This window comes from Callorhinus ursinus, unplaced genomic scaffold, assembly GCF_003265705.2.
Source record: "Callorhinus ursinus isolate GAN/ISIS: 27379988/994484 unplaced genomic scaffold, GSC_fseal_2.0 scaffold24, whole genome shotgun sequence".
Taxonomy (NCBI): Eukaryota; Metazoa; Chordata; class Mammalia; order Carnivora; family Otariidae; genus Callorhinus; species Callorhinus ursinus.
In genome coordinates this window covers 1,863,673-1,889,856 of record NW_027397086.1, presented here as the reverse complement: position 1 = coordinate 1,889,856, position 26,184 = coordinate 1,863,673, and the positions used below count along the sequence as shown (strand labels likewise).

General features: G+C 44.7%; 1 protein-coding gene across 2 annotated transcripts in view; it reads left to right on the top strand.

Annotated features, from left to right (window-relative positions):
• ABL1 (ABL proto-oncogene 1, non-receptor tyrosine kinase) overlaps nucleotides 1-26,184 on the top strand; it is a 142,671-nt gene that overhangs the window by 99,128 nt on the left and 17,359 nt on the right. For both annotated transcript variants that reach the window (XM_025888211.2, XM_025888212.2), the window contains exons 2-4: nucleotides 12,746-12,919; nucleotides 13,498-13,793; nucleotides 21,396-21,668. In XM_025888211.2, the coding sequence (XP_025743996.1) occupies nucleotides 12,746-12,919; nucleotides 13,498-13,793; nucleotides 21,396-21,668 (743 nt within the window). The remainder of the gene's footprint in view (nucleotides 1-12,745; nucleotides 12,920-13,497; nucleotides 13,794-21,395; nucleotides 21,669-26,184) is intronic.

The window sequence follows — 26,184 nt, the reverse complement described above, 5'->3', positions numbered from 1 at the left end:
CGTCTGGCTCCAAAGAGCCCAGTTTTAGCTGTTCTGTGCTTTACTAACTGTGACCTTTGGCACTCTCTTTGGATGTTAAAATAGTATCTCCAAGAAACACTCAAATGCCTGAAATAGGGTATTTCTTTTCTAGAAAACTAATGCTGATAAAAATTATCTTTACCAGTAGAAGTAAAAATGATTATCTTTACCAGTAGAATATTTTAAACATATTTGAAAATAGCTGTACATGATAAAAAAATTCTAAAAGGGTATTTTGTGAAAAGTAATTGTGTCTCCTATCCAGTTTCCCTATACCCAGAGGCAGAGTTTCTCGTGTATCCTTCTGGGAATATCCTATGCATATAATAAGTATTTATAGCATTTGAATTTTGTGTTCCAACTCTGTGAAAATGTATGTTTATAGCAGCATCTTTCACTATGACCACATTTAGCTTTACAACCTAAGGTCTACTTTAAACACTGAATTTTCTGATTATTTCTTCCCCCTAGAGATGTGGAAGAAAACATGAATACTAGCCATTTGAATTCACTTTTTTCCCAGTTTTCTTTGTTCATGTTTGTATTTGCATACGCTGTGCATGACTGTTGTACGTGGATATGCTAGTTCTGTAGTGTGGAATCAGAATTTAATGTCTTGTGAACTCTTCTTGAACTTTGTAAATTTATTTTAAGGGCCCGCTTTTAAATGCCTCTTTTTAGCAGTTAACTTTCTGGTGGATGCTTTATGTGGTGCCAGCCACACAGATACACTGTTAGAACTTCTGCTTCAGAGAAGCTCATGCTCTCTTTCTAAATACTCTCTCCTGAGGTCATCACATGCTTCCCTTGTGTAGGAACAAAGAAAATATGAGGCTTTTTCAGGAACCTAATAGAAAGCCAGCCAGTCCTCTCATTTGAGGGTATATTAAAATTGTTGAGCATTTCTGATGTGACAGGCCTCGGCACTAAGCACTTCATACACATCTTCACTTCATTCTCACACCAGCGCTTTGAGGTTTCTAGAGAAGAGGAGGAGAAGGGCCCCATTTCACTTTGGTTGGAACTACTTCTGAATTTGGAGTCAGGAGAGCCCAGTTTTTGTCTGACCTCTCAGCTTTTCTGCTTCCTTACTTACCTCTAAGAAAGCACACATCCTCTATCCAGCCCACCTCAGAGGATTGTTTTGAGGATCTAGGAGAGGATTCCAGTGAAAGTTTTGAAATGAATAAAATGCTAAATATTTGTATTTATACTGACATGCAGTTCCTTTGAGATGTCCCTAAGTCCACATGGTTCTATGGTAAGGGTACTGCAGAAGTCCCAGTCTCATGTGAGGAACGTGGCTCCAGAGCCAGCGGCCTGGGCCTGGTTGCTGGCTGGGCTTGCCTGCTGAGCTGAGGCGTGTTGCTTTCTGAGCCTTGGTGTTCTCATTTCCAAAATACAACTCGTAGTAGTCCCTACCTTGTTGAGTTGGGAGATTTGCGTGAGAGATTTTGTTTAAATTGTTCAGCACAGAGCCCTTGCACAGAGCAAGATGTTACAGCACGTTAGCTGTTATTTTAAACAAATATTTAGCAGTCTAAAATGCTGGCATTGCCAGTTTCTCCATTGGCTGAAGGCATGGTAGAAATGAGCTGAACTTACCCTTAGTTTTTCTTGTTAACAAAACAGTTTGTTTCCAAGTTTGCTTTGATGCATAGAATTAATACTTCCTGTCATTGGTTTTAAGGAAAAGTACCCTCCTTTTCTCTAATCCTTTCTCTTTCTCTCTTTTCTTTTTTTTTTTTTGCTAAGTTTTATTTATTTACCTAATCTCTACACCCAACATGGGGCTCGAACTCACAACCCTGAGATCAAGAGTCATATATGCTCTTCTGACTGAGCCAGCCAGGCGTGTCCCCCTCTGATCTTTCTTATGCCCTTGGTGAATGTTTTAATTGTGGAAGAAGAAATCCCATCGGTTCGTGATTGTCATCTTTTTCTCTCCAGAGGCAGTATTTCTGCAGCTCCAAATATGTGAAAACTGAAGAGCTCATACTACTCATTACCTTGTTCTAAAATCATCATAATTTTGCCAGTGTAATCACTGATCTGAAATAGAAACAGGAAAAATTGTCTACAGATAAGCTTAAAAATATATAACAACATTGTACAACATGATGACTGTAGTTAACAGTACTGTATTGTATATTTGAAAGTTGCTAGGAGAGGAAATCTTAAAAGTTGTCATCATAAGGAAAAAATTTGCAACTATGTGGTGATGGATGTTAACATTGTGGTAACTGATCATTTCACATTATTGACATGTATCGAGTCATTTTGTTGTACACCTGAAATTTATACAATGTTTTATGTCAGTGTATCTCAATAAAACTGGAAAAGATAAATATATACAAGAACTAAAGATCAAATGGGATATTGGAAGAATTTAACTTTTCCTGTGTAATAGTGGATCATAATTAAACACACTGAAATATTTATAAAATAAATCTTTTTTCTTTTTTTTTTTTTTTTACTTTTTTTAATGGAAAATTCTAAGTCTATAAGAAAAGCAGATAGCACATTGAACTCCCTGTACCCATACCTGGCTGTAACAATGACCAAATTATGGTCAATCTTAAGTTGCCCTCTTAGTGTGGCTGACAGAGCATCATTCTCATAATCCAAACGTCCTGAGTTCGAGCCTCAGAGAGGGCAGATTAAGTCACTTCTCACAGTCAGCTGGGCCCAAGGTTACGCTGGTTAAAAAAAGAACACAAAGCACACTATGGTCAATCTTGTTTTCTTGCCTAGCGAAGTTATAGTTCCCCAAAGACGTGTGGGAAAATAGCTTGCTAATTACCGACATTTGAGAGTCTGACTTTGCCCTCAGATGATGAGAGTTGTTATTCTCTGAAGTTGGCTCTCAGATCTTTCTTTCTTAACCCACACCGTGGATACTTTATTATCCTGTCTGTGTTGGGTGGTGGTGACAGGAAAGACAGACTGACAGATGGAGACAGAGAAGCAGGTGGGAATTAAGGAGGAGAGGGAGGCAGAGAAAGGCTGAGACCAGAAAGAACACAGATGAGAAGAGGTGTGGCGGACAGGGGACCGAGGGAGGATGGCTGGAGGTGGGCAGAGGAAGAGACCCAGAGGGGAAAAATTCTCTTTAAAGACCTAATCCTTGGGGCACCTGTGTGGCTCAGTCGTTAATCGTCTGCCTTCAGCTCAGGTCATGATCCCAGGGTCCTGATATCGAGCCCCGCATCGGGCTCCCTGCTCAGCAGGGAGCCTGCTCCCTCTCCCACTCCCCCCTGCTTGTGCTCTCTCTCTCTCTGTCGATAGATAGATACATAGATAGATAAATAAATATTAAAAAAAATAAAGACCTAGTCCTTATCATTCTTACCAGTCCTCAAATGTAACTAGTAGCACTGTACATTGCATATCTTAAAATTGATAAATGTGGGCTATGGATAGAATTAGCCATTGCTTTTGGGCACTCAGATACCTTTTTTTGGTCACATTTCACTCCCTGAGATTAGCAATAGGAATAATAATGGCTAATGAGACATTCTGGGGATATTACCTGCCACTGGGTAGCCCCTTTTCTTCAGTCTAAAGGGGCTAACTTCCCAGAAGTCCTTGATGACCCTTTCAGGAGAGAAAGGGGCTAACTTCCCAGAAGTCCTTGATGATCCTTTCAGGAGAGAACAGGAAATGTGAAATGAGTGCTTTCAAACCATCCCAGGCCTGGCAGGCAGAGGGGGAGGCTTTCAGTCTGCTGCAAATGGCCTGTGACAGAATAAAAATGCTTCTATGGTTAGGGGCTCACTGCAAACAGAATCTGGGCCAGTGCACGGATTCGGTGAACTGTTCCTCCCCCACAGAACATGTGTAGAGGTGTTGTCTGCCTGTTCTGGGGCTATAACAAATCCTGTTTCTTTTGAAAGCTCAGAGAAATGGACTTTTATGTTGCACCTTGTTTTAGAATCTTGACCTTGGTTTACATTCCATTAAAAAAAAATTATTGCATTTCTGAGATCTTTACAAAAGCTTCCCCGGTGAAGTGCCTTTTCTTTTCATCCTGCTGTCTTTCTGCTGTTCTTACTGCAGGTTAACAGATAATTAAGGTGCACTTTTCCGTCATGACTTAATGTTTTACCTTGTTGCTGAAGACAAGTGCAGGGTGTTTTACGCAGCGGCTGGCTGTAAGAAACACCCAGTGGTGCTCTGTGCACTCCTTTGCAGGAAGCAGGGGGTGAAGACTGTAGTAGGAACGCTGGGCTCTGCCCCAGAATTCACGTTATTGTGGGGACAATAATAAATGAGGGAGTACTTGCCCTGTAGTGCAGGGCCCTAAGATCAGGTACCACACTTGGCATTTGTGCAGAAATTCTCTGCATGCGGTGTACATGGAATCCTCCTGACAGCCCAGCTAGGTAGATACCATCGTGGCCCTATTGTGCCTCAGAAACTGAGGCTGGGAAAGTACTGACTCCAAGACATGATGGACTGAGATTTAAACACAACTTGTCCACCCTGGAGCACAGGCTTACAGATTCCTTACCAGTGAGATGAAGGGGAAACCACTAGAGGTTTGGGGAGGCTGGAATGGGGAACTGGGGGTTGTGAGAGAAGCTGGCCCTGGACCAGCCCGTCAAGGGCCTTCTGGGTCCACTTCAGGAGCTCGGACTTCTGCAGCAGTGGTAGTAAGGACAACCCCAACCATCTTTCGAGGGCCTGTTACCTACGAGGAATAGTGTCTTCTGTGTTATCTGCAGACTGCCAACGACCCTGTAAGGCACTTGACTGCTCTGTTCTTTGTGTTACCACAGGTGACCCTGCTGGTAAATAGTGGCCTACCAGTGACAGAGCTGTCCCGGGCTTCCTCTTCTGCCTCTACCAGCAGCCATCTCCATTGGATTTTAACAGGAGAGCTACTTGGTCAGGCTTGCATTTTTAGAAAGACCCCTCTGGTGGCAGTGTGGAGGCCGAATGGAGCAGGGCAGGGCCAAAGGGAGGAAACCAGTTTGGGGTGTGGTGGGGCAAGGATAGGATGGGACCGATCAGGGAGATTTAGCAGGAAAAGTGGCCAGTGTGGGTGTAAACTTAGCTGGGATGAGGTGGGGGTTGGCGAGGGGTAAGCATCGTGTTCAAAGTGGTTTGAGGATGGTGGGGTGTTCCATTATATGGGTCTTTATTATGCTCCATCTGCAGGTACTGTAGGCTTCTTTGACAACAGAGTCTCAGAAGGTGATAGAGGATTTTTTTTTTATTTTTTACTTTTTGATAGACGGAGTGGACTGAATACCTTTCAGAAAAGTTTAATACTTGGACTGCTGATCGAAACAGAGGTTAGCATGGAGAATTCTGTTTTCTAAACTTGACTGGCTAGGAACATTATAATGTAAACAGATTCCAGGGGAAATATTTAAACCTTGGGCTAATTTAAATAACTTTATTTTTTTACTCTTTATTTTTTAAAGGAGGTTTCTCTGGAAACCTATTTAACTTATTGCCTATAATGCCCATAAGTGGGAAGTATGATAAAACTGCATTTATTTAAAAAGAAAGTTGCATAATTTAGACCTCTAATTTATAGCAGCCTCTTTTCTAGGCCCCTCTCCCTGTCGGATTACTGGGGTTCTACTGAACCACATCTGTAGTGTAGGAGTTGTTAACCTGGAAGGCTCTTGGGTTCTGGGATAGAACTCAGGGGCTCCATGTCCTTGGATGGGGAAATATTAGAACTTTATTTCACTAACCTCTAACTGAGAATTAGTGTTTCATTTTTTTAAGAATGTAGGTAACAAAGCACAGTAATATTAGAAGTACTTGTGACTTTGTCACTGGTAGAAATCAGATATTTTTATGTCATCTAACAGTTGTGATTGTTGCACATATCACTACTTTGAAATGACAGTAGTTACTCCTGGATCTTGTTATTTAATGTGTTAATAGAGAAGCATATATTTAATGCATTAATAAAGAAGTACTGTATCACAATTTTTTAAAAGATTTTGAGGACTGTTTCAGTACAGTTCTCCTTTGCAATCCTCTATGTTCTCTGCATTTGCAGACTTCTGAGGCATACCCAGACATCACCAGAGGGGCTGCAGCCCAGCCCAGATGAAGACCCCTCCTTTAGTAGCCTCAGTGTGTCCGGCTAGCCTTGGATCCCTGTCTTAGTCCTGCTTCCCTTGCTAAGCGAGGTCTCGTTCAGGATCCACATCCTTCCTGATGCCAGTGAGCTGGTCCCTTCACAACTCCTGGCCCTCAATGTCTGTGTTGTTAAAAATGAATCCACAGGGCAGTGCCTGTCTTGGATTTAACCTGCTGTTGAAGCCGTGTACATTTTCATTAGCGTTTTCCCACAGGAACAGAGGCTGTGTGGTGATTCTTTGCATCATTAGCACCTTGCCCTAGCCCTAACGCAGTGTTCGGGGTGCTGGGAAAATTTTGTCAAGTGTGAAGTTAAGGCCAAGGCTGTATTCAACTAAGCTCGTTTTTAAAATAATTTTAACCGCTCTGGGTGAGGGTGTAAATTACAAAATAAAGGACCATGAAGAATGTAGATAAAATGACTTTCATCAAGTTCAAATTGTGGGAAATAATACTTTTCCTCTAAGCTCATACTGTAAGAAGTTGTATGAGACTGTTGTATACTGACTTGAGAATAGTCTGAGCATGATCTCATCAGTTGGAACAGAGTCTGAAATAAAACACGAAGCCTTCCCTCTTTTTTGAGGGATCTGTTTTATAGATTTCTGAATTACAGAGATTCCTTGAACTGGAGGGTAATAGTGAAAGGCCCACAAAGGAAATAAGAATAAAGCAGCAAGGGTTTAAATAATTGAAATCGAGCTAAAGTAAGGGGAATGTTTATCATGCCCAACACGCTCTGCCCTCTCCCCTCCTCCACCCTGAAGGGCCAGCGGTGCAGCGTGGGCCGCTCTGTGCTAGGAGGGGACAGGGGGCAGGAACACCTACAAGAAGGTGGTGGGAAGATTCCTAGGGCTGTTTTTCCCAGAAGTGAAATCTCCCCTCCCCTCGGGACTATGAAGTAGCCTCAAGGCCCCTGGAGTTCACAAACATTTTACCTCTCTTCCCGTTGGCCCACAGAAGGGGTTCAGGGGCAGCCCCTGGAAGTCTAGACCAGATAGGCCATATCGGAGAATCTTTCATGAACATTTCTGATCAGTGACACACAATTTTAAGAAAGGATTATTTTCATATAAAACTATCTTTAAATTGCACTTTAAAGACCCAGGCCATTAGAATACCGTAAATTAAACACACACAGGCCCAGTGAATTTTGTGGCGTTATTCTTACTGGATTTTTAAACAGTTTGATATTCTCATGGTTAAAGACGTAGCTTTTTGGAGGCTATTTTATTTTATTTTATTTTATTTAGATTTTATTTATTTGAGAGGGAAAGGGAGAAGCAGATTCCCTGCTGGGCAGGGATTCCCAACATGGGGCTGATGGGGGCTGACACCAGGCTCCATCCTGAGATCCTTGCCCTGAGCCTGAGATCATGAGCTGAGCCTAAAGCAGATGCTTAACTGACTGAGCCACCCAGGGGTCCCCTGGAGGCCTTTTTTTTTTATTTAAGCTATCACCATTCTTGGTGCTCAGCTGGCTAATTAATAATAACTGCCTGAGTTTTACGGGTGAGTGGAGGCCTTTTCATGAACAGTATGGTAAAATAATAACAAAAGAGGTCTTAAAAGGGGTGAGGCACTTTTGAAGGTATGAATCGTAAGTAGATTTAAAATATGACTCAGAAAGGATGCGGCAGAAAATGTTCACTAAAAAAAGTAAGAATAATAGGAGATGCTGAAATTTCTTTCCCAAGACTTAACCATAGCCAAAAGATCCACTGGAAGAACAGAAGAGGGGAGCTCTTTTGGAGCATCTCTTTTGCATGAAGCCTCGGGGCTTCTTCAGGGGTCTAACTTCCTGATCTGGGGCCTGGCAGAAAGTCCCTACATGAAGCCGGGAAGGCTGAAGAACATTCTGCAATATTGGCCTTGTAAGCTGTGATCATTTTTAAGGTTGACGAGCATAGTTCACTATGAAACGAAGAAGGAACTTGGCATTTGTACATTGTGAGTCAATTTTGACATCAGCCTGGACTGGGACTTGACTGGAAGGTTTTGGTGTTGGGCTGTGGCTACACTTCAGCCTCTCTATCCAGAGGCATGCATGAGCAATACTTCCCTTTGGGCTTTGGCCATTAATTTGTGGAATGGAGCAAGAACTGGAGAGGAAAATCGAGAGACTGCCTTGGATTTCCTGACGTCCTGTTGAATCAAAAAGCAATGGGAGGCCCTTTCCTTCCTGACAAAGGGCTCATCCCCTCTCATGAAATTCCCAGCAGCGGTCTTCATGTTAGGGACAGTCCCTCCCCATTCCAGACTGCAAGTCCACAGGCACCCCTGGGTGAGTATCGGCCTTTTGCCTAGTCCAGGTGTTTTCCAGGCCACTTCCCCTGATTATGTAACTTTGATCCAATCCAGATGCTGCAGAATGCTTGATAGAAGAGGTCAAATGGCACTGGAGAAGAAAAGCATTTCTGTATTCATGACTTTGGTTTAATTTCCTGTGTGGGCCGGGTCTGCCAGAGTTGTGTGCTCATGGCCGGGAGGTCAGGACTCCAGAGGGAAGCGCGCAAATGTTTTTTCAGGACAGCTCGAGGAGATTCCTCCTCCCCCAGGGTTCTTTTTCAGGTTAGATTATCAAGGGAAGTGTCAGCTGGCTCTTATTTATGATGGCAGTTTCTCTATTTTTGTCATTGTTTTCTGAATTATAAAAACAATCCCCCCATTCATTGTGAGAAATAGGCCATAATATAGAGGAGAATAAAGGAAATTTTAAATGTTTGTAGTCCCACCACCCCGCGTGAACTACTCTTAATGGCACTGTTAACACACCACCCTGGGTTAATAACTACTGTTCACATTTTGGTGTGGTTCCTTCTGTACTTTTTTCAGTTTTTATAAAATTGGGATCATGCTGTATATAACAGGTTGTAATATGAGCACTTAAACAATGCATTATTATGTGTATGTTCCCAAGCCAATAGTTGTTTTCTAAAAATATTTTGAATGGCTTTATGGATATATTCTGTATTACAGATGGACCACAAGCTAACTTACCTTCTGTTGATAGATATTTTGTACTTTTTCTGTGCTGCTATTTAAAAATCAGTGTATAGAAATAATTGTGTGGATCTCAGGATAATTCCTAGAGGTGGATCAAAGGTTATGGAATTATTTAGAGATTCAGTTTGTATTTCCCGTTGCTTTCCTAAAGTATTATGGCAATTTCTGCAGCAACCACTGGCATTGTATGAGAGTTATATTTCATTGAAGTCTTACACTGACTTAGCCTCAAGAAAATGTACCTGCCATTTTGATGAAGAATTTACATTTCTTTGATTACTAGCCAGGTCTAACATGCTTTCCAAGTTTAATGGTAATTTAAATTTTCTGTGAATTGCTTATTCATGGTTTTGGTTCATTTTTCCATAGTGGAGGGATTTATCTTTTTCTGTTGATATGCAAGAGTTCTTTTATGTTGAGAATCCTCAGGCTAATGGTGTTACTTAATATAATGACAATAGAAGTCTTTTGACTGCTTCCACTTAACCAACTTATTAGGTTGACCAGCATGCTCCACTTCCTGTAAAAGCTGCCTCCCTAGTGCCCAGGGCCCACTGCAGTCCTCTGCCACTTACTGCCCAGCCACACCAAGAGCCAGTTACATTTCTTTTTTTTTAATTTAATTTAATTTTATTATGTTACGTTAGTCACCATACAGTACATCATTAGTTTTTGATGTAGTGTTCCATGATTCATTGTTTTCGTATAACACCCAGTGCTCCATGCAATATGTGCCCTTCTTAATACCTATCACCGGGCTAACCCACCCCCCCACCCCCTCTCCAAGCCAGTTATATTTCTTTCCAGATCCTCAGATACACTTGTTGTTTTATTTACTTGGTTAATGTGAAACCAGTGAAATGCAGGTGTAAAAAGAGATTTGTTTCTATGATATTCAGATGGATGCCTTAGACAGACTCAGTAAAGGCAGGTGATTTTAAACATTGCTGCCGGACCAGGTGTGGATGAGCCAGCTGTAAGCGTTTGGAAGGGACCATGCTGGGGTCACGGAGATATAAATCCAAGTCCTCTCCCCCTGCAGGAAACTGAAGCTGAAAGCCAGATGATGGGGACAAGCTCTGTCACCACATACCCACCCCCGAAAGGGCAGGCCTTGTCCCTGCAGTCAAGGCCAGCAAACCAACACACATTCAGGTGGGGGTGGTAGATCAAACATTTTAATAAAAAAATAATTCTTTGCCTTAACCGGCTTTATTTGGTTAATTGATCAATCCCTGATCATGATGGTGCTAGGCGTGCTTTTAGAGCCCATGTAAAATACTCAAGAACAGGGCTTAACCCATCACTAAGGCTTTTCTACACTCTAGGAAGTGGCAGTGTTACCCTCTTCCTTGAATTTCTCTTTGCCCTTATGATTCATACAATGAGATTACCAAACATAGTAATGACATAGTTTGGGATTTACTCTTTTAGCAAAAACAATTCCTGAAGGTTTACTTCAGTCAGTAGTATAAAAGCTAGAATTGAAAGACCCTTGTTAGGATGGCCTGGGTGGCTCAGTTGGTTAAGCAACTGCCTTTGGCTCAGGTCATGAGCACACGGTCCTGGGATTGAGCCCTGCGTTGGTATCCCTGCTCAATGGAGAGCCTGCTGCTCCCTCTCCCTCTGCTGCTCCCCCCTCACCCCACCCCCGCTCATGTTCTCTCTCTCTTTCTCGCTCACTGTATCTCAAATAAATAAATAAAATCTTAAAAAAAATGAAAGGACTCTCGTTACTTATGTTGTATCAGCTTATTCCAAAGAGATATTTTAAAGAATGCCAATTTCTGAAAGTTCTCCGGTTGTGTTTCTGGAAGGTTAGCCTCATTCCTCAGATGTCTTAGGTGTCTCCAGTGGTTGGTTTTGTTTGTTTTTTTGGGGGGAAGTGAATACTGCAGAATCAGGCCCATCCCTGAGATGGGTGTTATTGCCCAAGAAAAGATGCTTAGGGGTTCTCTCTAAATCCATAAAGAAGGAAAATTTAAATAATTTTTAAAATTTTTATTTTTTTTAAGACTTATTTATTTTAGAGAGATTGAGTGCAGCTGGGGGAGGGGCAACAGGAGAGGGAGAGAGAGAATCTCAAGTAGACTCCCTGCTGAGTACAGAGCCTGATGTGGGGCTTGATCCCACAACCCTGAGATCATGACCTGAGCTGAAACCAAGTCGGACACTCAGCCAACTGAGTCACCCAGGTGCCCCAAAATAATTTTCTTACCATTTGGGAAAATTAGAATTTTCCCCTTTACCTCCTTTTATAAAGTTTGATTTCTTATTGTAGTTTCCTTAAATGAGTATTCAAATTTCAGTCCATAATATCCTATGACTATTAAGACCTGCTTATTACTTTCTAAGGCTCTGTCTCAGGGCTCCTGGGTGGCTCATTGGGTTGAGTGGCCCGCTTTTGATTTTGGCTCAGGTCATGACCTCGGGGTTGTGGGATCAAACCCCCACATCAGGCTCCGTGCTCATCATGGAGTCTGCTTGCCCCTCTCCCTCTGTTCCTCCCTCCGCTCATGCATGCTCGCTCGTGCTCTCTCTGTCTCAAATAAACTCTTTAAATAAAAGACCTCCTTGGAGTACATTTGCTGGCTAAAAAAAAAACCTCACATGTATATCACAGAAATTCTAGTGAGGCTGAGCATAGTTCAAGAAAAAAAGGAAGAAACGTCAGGAAAAAATAATGAACTATTTGACCCTGTAGTGAACAGTGGCCACATGTTCTTAATATAAGAAATGTTGATTGGTGTTCAGCTTTTACAGTCTACCTATATACGAAACATGAAGGACTTTATTACAGAGTGGAAGAAACTTACTAGTTTTCACAAAGTAAAAGACATGTAAAGAAGGCCATACTTGAGAGTGGGGTGAGAGCTGGAAGGAAGGGTAGGATGATAATATTCTTATCTTGGGAAGTAAATAGCTGAGAGACACTGTCTATAGCTGGAGAACAAGAAGTAAAGTCTGTGCAAGTCTGTTAGTGAAAATGCAAAGGTAACTGGTAGAGGCTGGTACGGGAGCCGTGGGGGCAGAGGCGCCACGGTAAAGCAACCCAGAGATGGAGGGGTCCACCCAAAGCACAGCTGTTGGCTCTGGGTATAGAGGAGGGTAGGGTAGAAGGTGTTTGTCCTTCATTCTAAGCCCTTCTGTCTTACTTGATTTTTATATTATGTGCCCATATTAACTTTGACATGTTTTTTAAATGTTTTAAAGAAACTTTTGTTCTCTATGTGAGCAATGGCAAAGACATATGAGGACGGACCATTTACAGTTTTAACTGAGTTCATTTTGAATTAATGAATTTAAAAAGCCGAAACTGAGTTCAGCTTTTTAATTGAGTTCATTTTCAATTAATGAATTTAAAAAGCGGAAACTATTTGGGAACAGCGATTGCCACCTTGGAATGAAAATACTTAATATTTTTCACAACACTTGGGAAAGGAAGAGTCCATTTTTATTTTACCGCATTTCTTATTATCACATGTAGATGTTGAGAAATGAAATAAATTAGAAATATATAATGATGGAAACAGACTTTTTTTTGCTCCTGAGAATAAAACTAATTTTCCCCAATTCTTCCTGTTTCTTCTGTTTCCCCTTTGTCTTCCAGAAGCCCTTCAGAGGCCAGTAGCATCTGACTTTGAGCCCCAAGGTCTCAGCGAAGCAGCTCGTTGGAACTCCAAGGAAAACCTTCTCGCTGGCCCCAGTGAAAATGACCCCAACCTTTTCGTTGCACTGTATGATTTTGTGGCCAGTGGGGACAACACCCTAAGTATAACTAAAGGTAAAAGGGCTGTGGACCGCTGCTGGTGCTTGCAAGAGACAGAAATCAGGGGAAACTGTGGCTTGACTGGCTACCCCTTTGCCTAGTGAAAGAGCAGCTTTAAAGTTTGGAATGCAGAGACATCAAAAAAAAAAAACCATTCAGCATCTTTATAAGAGAGCTACTTTTCCTTAAGGAGAAGAGTTCCTATACAGTAGTCCTTCGGAAAAACAGCATCATAGTGAAAAGAATGCCTGGACCAAACACTGAAAATGCCCTTTTTTTTTTTTTTTTAAAGAAAAAGTATTTTTTCCCTAAGAAACTTCATTATGTTAGGAACAGAACACTTGAATAAACATAATAGATTTATGAAACACTGAGGCTCTGTATTTCTCTTATATTCAGTACAAACAGGAAGCTTCATATATAAATGTGTACTCTTCTTATATACACTTATAAATGCGTATATTTATGTGGATTTGTTAAAGGGAAGTAGGTATTTAGGAATTTGGAGATTTTTAGTAATCCTATAAGAATAAATGGGAATGAACGAAGCCAGCCTTTAAAGCTGATGTCTGATTTGATTCTCCTCTTCTAAGGTGAGAAGCTCCGGGTTTTAGGCTACAATCACAATGGGGAATGGTGTGAAGCCCAAACCAAAAATGGCCAAGGGTGGGTCCCAAGCAACTACATCACACCAGTCAACAGTCTGGAGAAACATTCCTGGTATCACGGGCCCGTGTCCCGCAATGCGGCCGAATACCTGCTGAGCAGTGGGATCAACGGCAGCTTCTTGGTCCGGGAGAGTGAGAGCAGTCCTGGCCAGAGGTCCATCTCACTGAGATACGAAGGGAGGGTGTACCACTACAGGATCAATACTGCTTCCGATGGCAAGGTAAGGGGTCCTAGTCGGGGGGGCTGATGGGCTGGGGGTGGTAGCCTTTGGCCAGGAGGACCAGAGCTCCTGCTGCTGGGGTTAAGAAGTTATCATGACAAATCTCAACCGGGAAGATGCTTTTGTTTTGTTTTGTTTTGTTTTGTTTTTCTTATTATTGTGTTATGTTAATCACCATACATTACATCGTTAGTTTTTGATGTAGTGTTCCATGATTCATTGTTTGCGTATAACACCCAGTGCTCCATGCAGAACGTGCCCTCTTTAATACCCATCACCAGGCTAACCCATCCCCCCAACCCCCTGCACTCTAGAACCTTAAGTTTGTTTCTCAGAGTCTATAGTCTCTCATGGTTTGTCTCCCCCTCCGATTCCCCCCCCTTCCTTCTTCCCCTCCCGCTATCTTCTTCTTCTTCTTTTTTTTTTTTTTTAACATCTAATATATTATTTGTTTCAGAGGTACCGGTCTGTGATTCAACAGTCTTACACAATTCACAGTGCTCACCATAGCACATACCCTCCCCAGTGTCTCGGGAAGATGCTTTTGAAGGAAACATCTTCAAGTAAACAGCAGGCATCACTCCATTAGCCTAGGAAAGACATTCTCTTGAGGACCGATCACGTGATGTTTCAAGTCCAGGGGCCTGGTGTGGCTCTCCACCTGTCCTGCTGGAGTTTTGTTGTTAGCTATTTCATAAGATGAAGTGAATACCTGCTAGGTATTGGACATACTTCTTATATTAAGATTCTTCCTTTGTAAAAAATCTCTTACTGTGATAGTAATTCATCTTCAATGAGTAAAACTGCAATAGTGGATATTTTTAAAGTAAAAGACCACCTTAATATCACTTCCCCAAAATAAGTCTGGTACATGGTGTTCTTCCCATAAATAAAGCCACGTGTGTGTGTGTGTGTGTGCCTGCGTGCGTTTACATACATACATACACACAGTTTTTAAACAAATGAGATCACATACCAGTAGATTTCCAAACCCAAACTGTAGTTTTGTAAAACAGTTGATATATACAGTTTTGTGATCTTTATATGAACAATGCTCAAGAGTCCATGGAGGGAAGGGAGGGATTAACATTTTCCAGGTTCCTCCTGGTGGCTGGCACATTTTTCAGGCATCCTCTCATTTATACTTCACTTTGGTCCTCAGGGCAGAGGTCGCTGTGATCTGCATTTTTGCATTAAGGAGTTGGGGACTTAAAAGGGAGGAGGTTTCTTGCCCAGGATCACCTAGTGTGTGACTGATGGAGCTAGGCTTGGGCCCCGCTGTCCACCCTGCTATACCATGCCATCATCCAGGGTGGAGACGGGTAGATTATTGGGCAGGGTCTAGATGGTGAATGTATTTTTTAATTAATATGTAATGTGTGCATATTGTTAAAAAAAAGGAAGAACAGAATAGATTACAGTGAGAATTCTGTCTCCTAATTCCACTCCCCTGCCCAGAGGCAACCCCTGTGACCAGTTTCTTTCAGAGTTCCCCAGTATATGAATATGCTTTTTTATATATATATATATATATTTTTTTTTTTTAAAGATTTTATTTACTTGTATGAGAGAGAGAGAAAGCGAGCACAAGCAGGGGGAGTGGCAGGCAGAGGGAGAAGTAGGCTCCCCACTGAGCAAGGAGCCCGATGCAGGACTCGATCCCATGACCCTGGGATCACAACCTGAGCTTAAGGCAGATGCTTAACTGATTGAGCCACCCAAGCATCCCTACGCTTATATATTTTTTAAAAACGCAAATGATGCAGACTGCACAGTGTTCTGCATCTTGCTTTTCCCACCTAATAATATTTTTTGAAGGTTGCTTTATGGTAGCACATTTAGAGCTCCCTCATTCTTATTAATGACTGCCTCGTGTGGATGGACTGTCATTTATTTCAGCAGTCCCCTGCAGGTCGACTTTTAGGTTGTTTCCAATCTTTGGCTGTTACAAATAACGCTGCTCTGAGGTAGCTTTCAAACCGTTAAAAAAAAAAATCTCGGCACACTGTATAAAAGCATTTATCTCAGTGCCTAGTACTCACACTAGTAACAAAAGGTTCTGGAAGCCCTCCTTAACCTCAGTATATGTAATGCGCTCTGATATTTTTGTATTCCATTCTGTTCTGTTTCATTTTTTTAAATATTTCATAGACACACATACATATGTACGTCGTATGTACAAATTTCCATCGTGTTAACATTAAACACGATGGAAATTTGCAGATGTGTTTACTCACCCTGTTGCTGGTGAGAAATGGACAGGCTTGCATCTTCCCTCCACCTCAACAGTGCTCTGTCAGGCTTGTAAAGACGTCTGTCACTGATGTGTAGAGATGGTCTCTCGTTATGTGTGATGTACATGTGTCATGTTTTGAGGGATCCCCGTCCATTTACTAAATTTATATTTTCCTGCATATTGTAAACATACCAAATTTACATATGCATATGGATCTGTTGATCCACTCTGTTCTCTTCCGACATCAGACCTTTAATTGTTAGGGCTGTGTAATGTGTTTTAATGTGTGGTGGGGCTAGTTCCTCCTCCTAGTCCTCTTAGCATTTTTACGGCTATCCTCAAACATTCATTTGTACCACACAAATGCACATGTATTTCTCTTTTTAATGTTCTTCTCTTGTTTTTTCCGCATGTCTCAAAGTCTTCTGGCCAGAGTCCTTATTGCTAGTATCTGGTGCTTTCTGTGGTGGCAGAGATCTTTGTACCCAGCATGGCCGCTTGCTGATGTGTGACTAGAAATCAGCCTTATCAGCTTCCCTTTCGGGTCCTCGTTCTTATCGCAGATGTGGAGCTAGGTTCCATTCTGCAGGATGTACTCCGGGGTGGGGGGCCCTTTGAAACCTTGCCTTCAGCCCACAAGGGTTCCTGTCTTGTGAATTAGAACACCAGAGCACACCGCCCGTGAGGGAGGTGATTTCCTGGAGCTGACAGCTTGCTTCCCATCTGTGCTGTTTATCCAAGGCGATCCGTGCCGCACCGCAGTAATCAGTTGAGGTTTGTACTGAACAGGGTAATGGTTTCTTTTCCCTGGAGTTGTTTAACCAGCATCCTAGGAACAGATTCAGGCAGGCAAGATCTAGTTTGACAACTCATTAGCCGGGGGTTGGTCCAAAATGCTGTTCAGAGGGAGAGAGCAAGGCCTGCGTGTGGGATGCATGATTCACAGAATTTGAGAGTTGTCCGATGAGGATGTCAACCCCTCTGTTTAAAAGCTGGTATGTGCCAGGGGAGCACAAGGAACTCATTTGATCAGGCAGTATCCACCACTGGGCAACTCATCCAAGTGTCCTAGGCCTCCTGCCTTCTTCCCTCCCTCCCTCCCTCCCTCCCTGGCAAAGACTCTCCCTTCAGCTGTCCAAGCACCTGGAGACGTCTCAGCCCACGGGGTTATCAGTTCCGGCCATCTGCAGAGGCGCCTCTCTGTGAGCTGCACTTGAGGGGGCTGTGTTGGGTGGGATCATATTCCTGGAATGAGTGGAACAGTATCAGAGGTATTGGGGGGGGAGGTATTACAGCAATGCATGAGACAGTGTGGCTCGGCACTGAAAAAAGCTCACATAGCAGAGCTTTGATGCAATCCTTTTTGGATTTCTAAAGGGAAAATCTAAGGTTGGTAGGAGGGACAGGCTGGGGTTGCATAAGCTTAATGCCTATTTTCAAATAGCTAATCTTCAGAAAACAACTGAATTTAGAAGATTCTTCTCCAAAGGCCTGAAAGATTTCTTTCTGCCTCCACCCTCTTGGCCCTGGTTTACCTCTGTTGTCATGTTTCTGAGCTTCAGCAGCCGTTGTGGCTGGTCAGTCAGCCCAGGGCTCGGGGAGCTTCGAGCCGGACTCTTACAAGGGCCCTACCAAACTGAGCCATCACTGCTCCAGGGAGTCTCGATAGTCCTGAAAACCTCCACATCCCCTGGGATCTGATTGTTGTCTCAGTGCTTTCTCCAAGTTCACAATCTTCTGCCAGTGTGGTGGAATTAAAGGCTGATTTTTCTCAACCACCCGCTGCCTGAATCATATTTAGCTCTTCTGGTTATTTGTGTCTACACTTTACTTTCGTGGGATGCCACTGTCAAGTTCCACGATTCCTTATGGCCCTTGCTAGAGTCTTTCCTTTTCTTCAAAGAGGTTCCCAGGTGATACTTATTTTCACGGTCTGCTGAAGTGACAAGTTCAGGGTGGCAGGAATGGAATTTGGGCTTAAGCTTTAGCAGAGATGGCAGGATAGGCCAACTGTTCTAACCTCTTGAATATTTAAGATTTACCCACCCTGACAGTGGCTTGGCAGGTGCAGGCATCCCAATGAAAAGCCTGCTAAAACGTGGCTGACCTTCCCTTGTGGAGGAGACCTCAAGCATTATTAAGTACTGCTTAATTATTAAGTCTTGCCCTCCTGCTGGAATGTGGAACACTCTCAGGGTAATGTTGCTTCCTGGCCCAGCAGCCTGTAACCAGTAGTAGTACATCCAGGGTAGGACTCTGGGAACTGAAGCAGCTAAAGAAGGCATCGGACTGAGCACTGATAAAGCCAGTAAGTCTGGCTGTCAGGAGGAAAGCTGTTTCTGGTGAGTTTGACAAGTCCTATCTTTGGGGTTCCTGCATGATCAGGAGGAGGCCCAGTCCTGGCTGAGCACCCAGAGTGTTTATGTAACCAGGTGCATAGCATAATGACATGCCATTCATAATGCTTATTTCACTTTCTTCTCGGAACATGCCAGGAATTCCTGATGCAGATTACCCAGTTCACTAGCAAAATGCTCAAAACCCAGAACTAATCAGAAGGAAACCAGCAGACTTGACTGTTAGAAGGTGACTGTGCGGTGTCTTGAGAACGGAGAGTAGTTTTAATTAATATTTAATAAGTGTTGGGATGTAAATTTTATGTTGAAAGATGAGCTAAGTCACAGGGTCTGTAAATTTAATTATTGAGAAGGATAAAGTAGGTCCGTTCAGTGAAACCTCCCACAGCTCTGAAATCTCTTCACAGGAGAGCCTGTGAGGGAATCAGATGAGACCAAGAACAAATTCTGCATAAACCTGGGCTTGGGGGAGCCATTAGCATTCTGATCCTAGGATTGGAGAGCATTCCTTTCAAGCTGACGGGGAGAAGTAGGTGATGAACCTTGCTCGCCGGTGGCCAGCCGCAGGAGCCCAGCAAGTGAGCTGGGCTCTTTCACCCGCACTGTGCCGGTGATGTCCGAGCTGGGAGGGATGCTCTCATTCCAGGGAATGCCTTCTTGGAGAGGCTCTTCTTTCTTCTCTCCACTCCATGGTAGCGAAAACACCGGCAGCTGAGCTTCCCCCACAGAAGAGGGCTTGGAACACTTGGCACCCGCAGTGAAGTAACTGGACGACGACAGACTTTTCCAGAGAGGGGTGGGAGTAGGGGCTGTCCCCACGTCCCACTCGGTCTTCTCTGTGAACTGCACTCGTGTCCGCAGTGCCCACTGACAAGAGTGCGTGTACGTCAGTGTGTGGACATGGGGCTAAGCGCAGACTCAGCGCTGCTGACTTCTGCTCCCCGCCTCCCCCCAGCACCTTTGTGCACTCACTCTGGGCCATAAGCGTGACTCACCGTGCGTCCCTAGAGCGGTTCACTCAGACTGAGGTCCTCCTCGGTGCTCCGAGGTGTAAGTGGGGCCTCCCAGTGGGCTCTTTCCTCCCTTCGAAAGATCCTGCCACTGAGGGGCACCATCTAACAGAGGGACAAGTTCCCCCAGAGCTGTGGGGTCTTTCTGGACAATTCTTGGGCTGCTCAGGATTTTATTTTAGTAGGATTGCAACCAGAAGATTGTAAATTACAGGGGCGCCTGGGTGGCTTAGTTGGTTAAGCGTCTGCCTTCGGCTCAGGTCATGATCCCAGGGTCCTGCTTCTCCCTCTCCCCCTGCTTGTGTGCACACACGTGTGCTCTCTCTCTCAAATAAGTAATAAGTCTTTAAAAGAAAAAAGATTGTAAATTACAAACCTCTAAGTCAAAGTTTGCCATTGCCTTGCCTGAGTTTTAAAAATCTGTTTACATTATCTCCCCAAGCAAAAAATTCAAAAAGAAAGAAGGAAGGAATTCTGTTTACCTTCTTGAGGGTTATAAATGGGATCAACTCATGTATTTGTTGATATTTTCTCCTTTTAAATTATTTTAATTATCTAGTATTACCAACATACAGGAAGTGATGGAGCCTTCCCGTAACCAGCTCTGCTGTGTGTTTCAGGCCTTTTCTTCCTGTCTCTGTTTTTAAGTGCTAGAGATACTGTAGTTACAGCTGTAGCACAACTGACCCTTTTTCTCCCTCCTGCCCCACGCGTCACCGCCGTTCCAACACACATACCTCCTTTATCTCAGTCAGGGCAAGCCGTGATTTTTAATGTCTTCCCCACCTTCTGCAATCGCTGGCTGCCCTTCATGAGCTAGTAGGTTCAGTTACCTACTGTCTGCCTGGAGCCTAGATGTCCTGTGTGGATTTTAATGTGGAACTGTTTTTTGCAAAGGAAGCATTCCGTCACCACCTCACTGAAATGAACCAAACAAGATAGCTGTCCCCATCCACGCTTGCTGTCTGTCAGCCTGTCAGCTTGCTCTTTTCCCTTCTTCCTTTCCTGGTGCATCCAACGAGAAAGACACATGGATGGGCTCTGCGCGTGGGTTCGCGCCCACTGTAGATCTCAGAGAGAGGCTCGCGTGCGCTGGTGTCTGAAAGCCCCTCTCCTTACTTCCCCAACGTAGAGGAGACTATGCGGCCTTTGTGCAGCCCTCCAGTCCTCCACCCCCGACACTCCGTTCCTGGAGCGTGCTGGCAGGGGCGTCCCACAGGGGCATCCAGCTGGGGTCAGCGAGTCTGGGCCTCTGATGCTACTTAGCCCAAATTGAGGGTGTAAGAAAGAGAAGATTTATGTTTTGTTTAGTGATTTCCATCTCTGATTACCATGTAGTTCTGGATAATTATATAATTATAAATAATAATTAGAGGTTTTAGGTAATAAGCACAATTATTTTTAAAAAATTACTTTCTTTTCCACTCAGCAAATAGGTACCAAATTCTTTTCTTCGTTAATTTAATCAGTAACTGCTTATTGAGTACCTGTTATGTGCTGTGTATTTCTTATTCTCCACATTGGGGTTACAGGATAAAACAGCTTAGGGCTCTGCTCTCATGAAACTGACATTCTAGGAGGTGTTGACCGTAAATAATCAAGGAAATAAGCAGGATAAGTACAATGCAGAGAGAAGTAAGGGAGGTGGTATGACTAGTGCTGGGTGATGACCAGGTCAGGTGACTGCAGCGACAGGGCTCAGGTTGGTAAGAGAGAACCAAGCATGTGGTGATTAGGTGGCTGGAGGATTTCAGGCAGAGGGAGCAGTAGATGCAAAGGCCCTGAGGCATTTTGTTGTATCTTTCTGCTTCAGGAAGTAAATTACAGCATGTGTAGAGAAATACAACACAGGTGCTTTTCTGCACACTCCGCCCTGTGTGGAGAGCCATTTATCTGAGGTTTTGCTCTGCACTGACTTAGGCTCAGCAGAGCTGGTTTATTGGAGTTGTTCGGGTTTGTGTGCGCTCTGTGGACTGAAGGCTGTCCCTCTTTCCCTCAGCTCTACGTCTCCTCAGAGAGCCGCTTCAACACGTTGGCTGAGTTGGTTCATCATCACTCGACTGTGGCGGACGGCCTCATCACCACTCTCCATTACCCGGCCCCCAAGCGCAATAAGCCCACCGTCTACGGCGTGTCCCCCAACTACGACAAGTGGGAGATGGAGCGCACGGACATCACCATGAAGCACAAGCTGGGCGGGGGCCAGTACGGGGAGGTGTACGAAGGCGTGTGGAAGAAATACAGCCTGACGGTGGCCGTGAAGACCTTGAAGGTAGGCCCGGGCCTGCTGCCGCCACTCACGGTGCCATTGCCAGTGTGGGGTGGCGCTGCTTTCTGGGTGGCCTGCCCCTGCACTCAGGTCCGAGGGGGTAACTGGTGCCCAGGAAATGCCTCTTTGGGCCTCTGTGGTCCTTTTCTTCGAACGGGTTCCGTCCCTCTCCCCAGCTCCGTGTGCCTCTGCATACAGCGAGAGCCGAGAAGTGCTGTGGTTTTTTGGTGTAAAAAGATGAGTCATTTGGAGAAGTGTTTTCATTATATGGCAAGATTCTTTTAAAGCCGTGGGTTTCCGTTCAGTCTGTGTGGCATTTGGATCACTTCCTATTGAGAGTTAAGAGGAGAAAAAAAAACTGTAAGTTTTGAAAGAAGGGGATTTAACCAAAACGCATTTGACTCTTCTGTGGATTTTTGTTGGCAGACTTGAAAGGCAAGTGCATTGGGTGTTCCTAGTAGGTTCCAATTCTGTGTAGTGTGAGTGCAGACCTCTGGAAATGGAGGTGTGGAAAGGCATGAAGGAAGCATCAGGGCTTCCTACGAACTGAGGTACCGTCGGGTCGTTCTTGTTAACTAGGACTTTCGCCCTCTCCACTCAAGCGTGGGGTTTGTAGTTTTCCGGTGGATTTGAAGTCCTTTGAAATCTTTAGGACGCCAAGGCAAGGGTTTCACTTGCAAGCCCTCGCTGCCTTCCAAAAGTGATCTGAGCTTTTACCTGTGGCCAGAGCGTCCTCTAGTGTTGACCTGCGCTATTTTCACTTGCATTAAAAAAAAAAAAAAGGGAACCGATTACACTGACATGTGCACAGAGACTGAGAGGGGAGCCCCCCCCGCGCCGTAGCCATAGAATGGAAACATCCATGACTGCAAGGAAGGGACCCAAGTGTGTGCATGCGCTTCTCTGGAGTCCGTGGGGCGCATGCTTGGAGACCCCTGAAGCCAGATCACTTGCCTTTTAGGGACTCTGTTACTTCCCTTCTGCCTTTACTCAGAGACACAGTAAAGTGGAAATTATAGGTTCTGGCTGATGTAACGTGCCGCTTCAGAGAAAAGATTGCGTTCTTTAGTTCTAGAAACCAGGAGTGGCTTTCCTTGGTTGTGCCCCCTATTGATTGTGTCCCCCTTAGATTAGTCCTTGGGGCTGATCTTGTGTGTCGGGGGTGGGAGGTGACGTGGTTTGAGGTCACCTTGGGGACTTCTGGATACTTTCCAGACATGATTTTTTAAAAACACAATAAGCATTTATTGGGGCGCCTGGGTGGCTCAGCCGTTTAGTGTCTGCCTTTGGCTCAGGTCATGGTCCCAGGGTCCTGGGATCGAGCCCCACATCGGGCTCCTTGCTCAGCAGGGAAGCCTGCTTTTCCCTCTCCCACTCCCCCTGCTTGTGTTCCCTCTCTCACTGTCTCTCTCTGTCAAAAAATAAAAAAATCTTAAAAAAAAAAAAGCATTTATTGAATTCCTTGCTTCTGTTCACCAGACCCTGGCCTCAACCCTGGGATTGTGAAAATAGACTTCTTCACTTCAGGCTAGTCTAGGTAGTAGAACATTGTAGCTAGGGGGAGGAATAGGCAATATGATGGTAACCACAGTGTCGTGTGACAGGTGCCAGATTAGAAGCAGGGGCGGGGAGCTCTGACACTGCATGGGAATCGGGGGTGGGGGGTACTGGTGCACTCCACTTGGCGGGGAGAAAGCACGAAGGAAACCACAAGTTGGTGCCGTGGAGGAGGAACAGGAGTTGGCCAGGGGAGCAGAGGCCTTGACAGAGGCAGAGGGTGAAGAGCCTGTGCTAAGTCACGGAGGGTTTGAACCGGCTAAGGAGCTGGGACGCTATCCTGGAGGCAGTGGGGCGCGTTGAAGGGTTTGATGCACAGATGATTGAATTGGAGCTTCACAAAGATGGCTACGTTGGCGAGCCCTAGAAAAAACGAAACAGCCATTGCCCCGCCTCCCCCAGACCAGGCAAGACCAGGGAGAGGCATGTGCTCGTGCTGCAGTGTCTCAGTTTGGCACAGGATTGAAGAGCAGGCCCGGCTCTCGGTCTTGACCAGCTTGAGAAACTGTTAAAGGCCCAGGCAATACCCACACATTTGCCAGCATTTGCAGAAATGAAACAAGGAAGAACAGAAGCACAAAATTAGGTTTCCATCCAGGAAAGGCTTGTTTGAAAACTTTAGAAAGAGGGAGAGTTTGCCCAACTTGAAATGTGGGGAAAACACAGCCCAGCAGCTGATGCTGTGGCAGTGTTTCCTGAGCAACTGAAGATGGGCATTCCAGAGGAGGGACCCCTCCTGGAGGTCTCTGTCAGTGGTGGCTTTCTTACACCAGTGAAGCAGAATTATCTGGAAGTTGTGTGCCTTTTAGAATATATTTCTCTAATGATGTATTATTAATGATGTATTTTTATTATTCTTTTAATGGTTTTCCCCAAGAGTTTTATTAACTTTATGGTCCCACAGTTGGTAAAAAAAAGAAAAAGAAAATACAGAATCTAGTTGCATGGATTTCTGGGAGTCGTCACCTGCTGATAGCTAATTAGGGAAAAGGGAATGCATCATATTCTAGAGATGTAGGTCAACCCAAAATATGGTACTAAGCAACCGCTAGATAAATTATCGCTTCTTCCACCTCCCCTGCACAAAGCACATGTCTACAATAGGTTTCCCACTTGTCAAATAAGATTAATGTCACTCTTTTGGGCATTTGTCTCCACTGGAGAAGTTGGGTTCTAAATGACAGTGATGGCTAATGTTTATTGAGCTCTTGCTATGTGCCCGGCAGGGTCTGAGTGCTCCATCTGTAGCCTCTCATTTAATCCTTTCAACCACCCTAAGGGAAGGGTCCTCCTGTCTGCCCAGCACCACCACCATCTCAGGCTTGAGGAAACAGCAGTGGAGGGAGGCGGGGTAACTGGCCTGGCGTGAGCCAATGAGGAGCCGCAGAGTCAGGGTTCCGGCCCAGGCAACCTGCCTCAAAGCCCAGCTCCTCTCTTCTTTCCTTAATTGTCACCCCGGTTCTTACTCCTTACACACAATGAAAAATTCAGAAACCACAGTTGCAAGTCTTAGAAATCCCCTTCCCCACCCACATTCACTTCCCCTCAGCCTGCCCCTGGATCTCCCTTTCTCTCTAGGACCCAGCTGGGCACCTGAGTCTCCATCTGCTCCCCCCCACACACACCTGTTTTGTGTTGCTGGCCCCTCTTGAGGCGGCACAGGCGGCCCCCCCTGCTTTAACCCGGGCTCCATATTGATCCACCAGACATTGGGTCCTGTACCTTTGGGATCTGAGACCATAAGAGACGGGAAACAGGAGTGCACTAGGCTGACCTCTATGGGTGGGAAACTAGAATTAAAGCAAAGACCCACTGATGGGAACTGCTAGTTTGAGTTCTGACATAATTCAACAAGTCGTAGGCTTACCTCTACCTGTGTATTATCACTGTGGCAGGTGGGATGTGCCTAAGAGAACCAGCTGTCCAGTACAAGAAAGCCCCGTGTTTCAAATGAGCCATATTCCAAAAGTTTGTTTATAAGTCCGTTTTTTTCCCCCATGAAACAGTTCTGTAAGTCATAGAATTTGGGAAAGACTACTGTTGACCCAGTGGCATTAGGATTGACTCGTAAGCTACTGGCAGATTTACCATTAAAATGGTGGAAAATAACATTGTTGAAAAATGTTAAGACTTAAAATTGTACTCAGTTCTTTATTTTTCAAATAGGTAACGTATGCACATTGTGTCTTCTACCCTTGATTTTTGTGACTTTCCAGAAATAGTCCTCGTGTGAGTATCTTTCTGAACCGTACGGCAGCGTGCTCTAGACACTGCTCTTTGCCCCCTGGCGCCCGTGTATCCTGGCAGTCGTTCCTCGTCAGTGGACGTAAGGTGGTCTTGTTTCTGCATGGATGTATTTTAACATATACCAGCCTTCAGTGGGCATTTGTGTTTTTTCCCTCACTTTGTTATTACAGACTGTGCCATAGGGATTCTTGTTGGGCGTGTGGAGACTGTCCTGGTGGTCAGCTCCCCAGAGTACACTAGATCGAGGAGCGTGTACCAATTTGTACTCGACCAGCGGTGCTGGCAAAGTGCCTTGATGCCCCGCCCTTGCCAACATGGTCTCCTTGGGTTTGGTTTTTGTTGTATTTTTCCCTAGGAAATTGGTTCTATTAGCTCCAGAAACGAGCAGCGAAGGAAGGGCTCCATGGCGGCACTGGACAGTCGCATGCTCCAGCTTTCTGACTCCCCGAGGGGGCTGTGCCCAGGGAGAGAGGCAGCACACCTCGGAGCCCACTGTTGCCGTGTTCCTCGCTCTTGCAGTGGCTTCTGCTCTGCCTGTGAGCTAGATACACCTGCGTGTTTGAGGACCAGGGCTCGGGGGGTTCTGTGTGAGGTGGTTTCTCGTGCATCTGGTTGGTGAACCCCCTTCCTCGGCCTGGCTCAGGAGCTCTGCCCCATCTCTGCAGGCTGTGGGATGGCACTTCACTGTGGTGGCAGCCTTGCTCAGCTCACATTT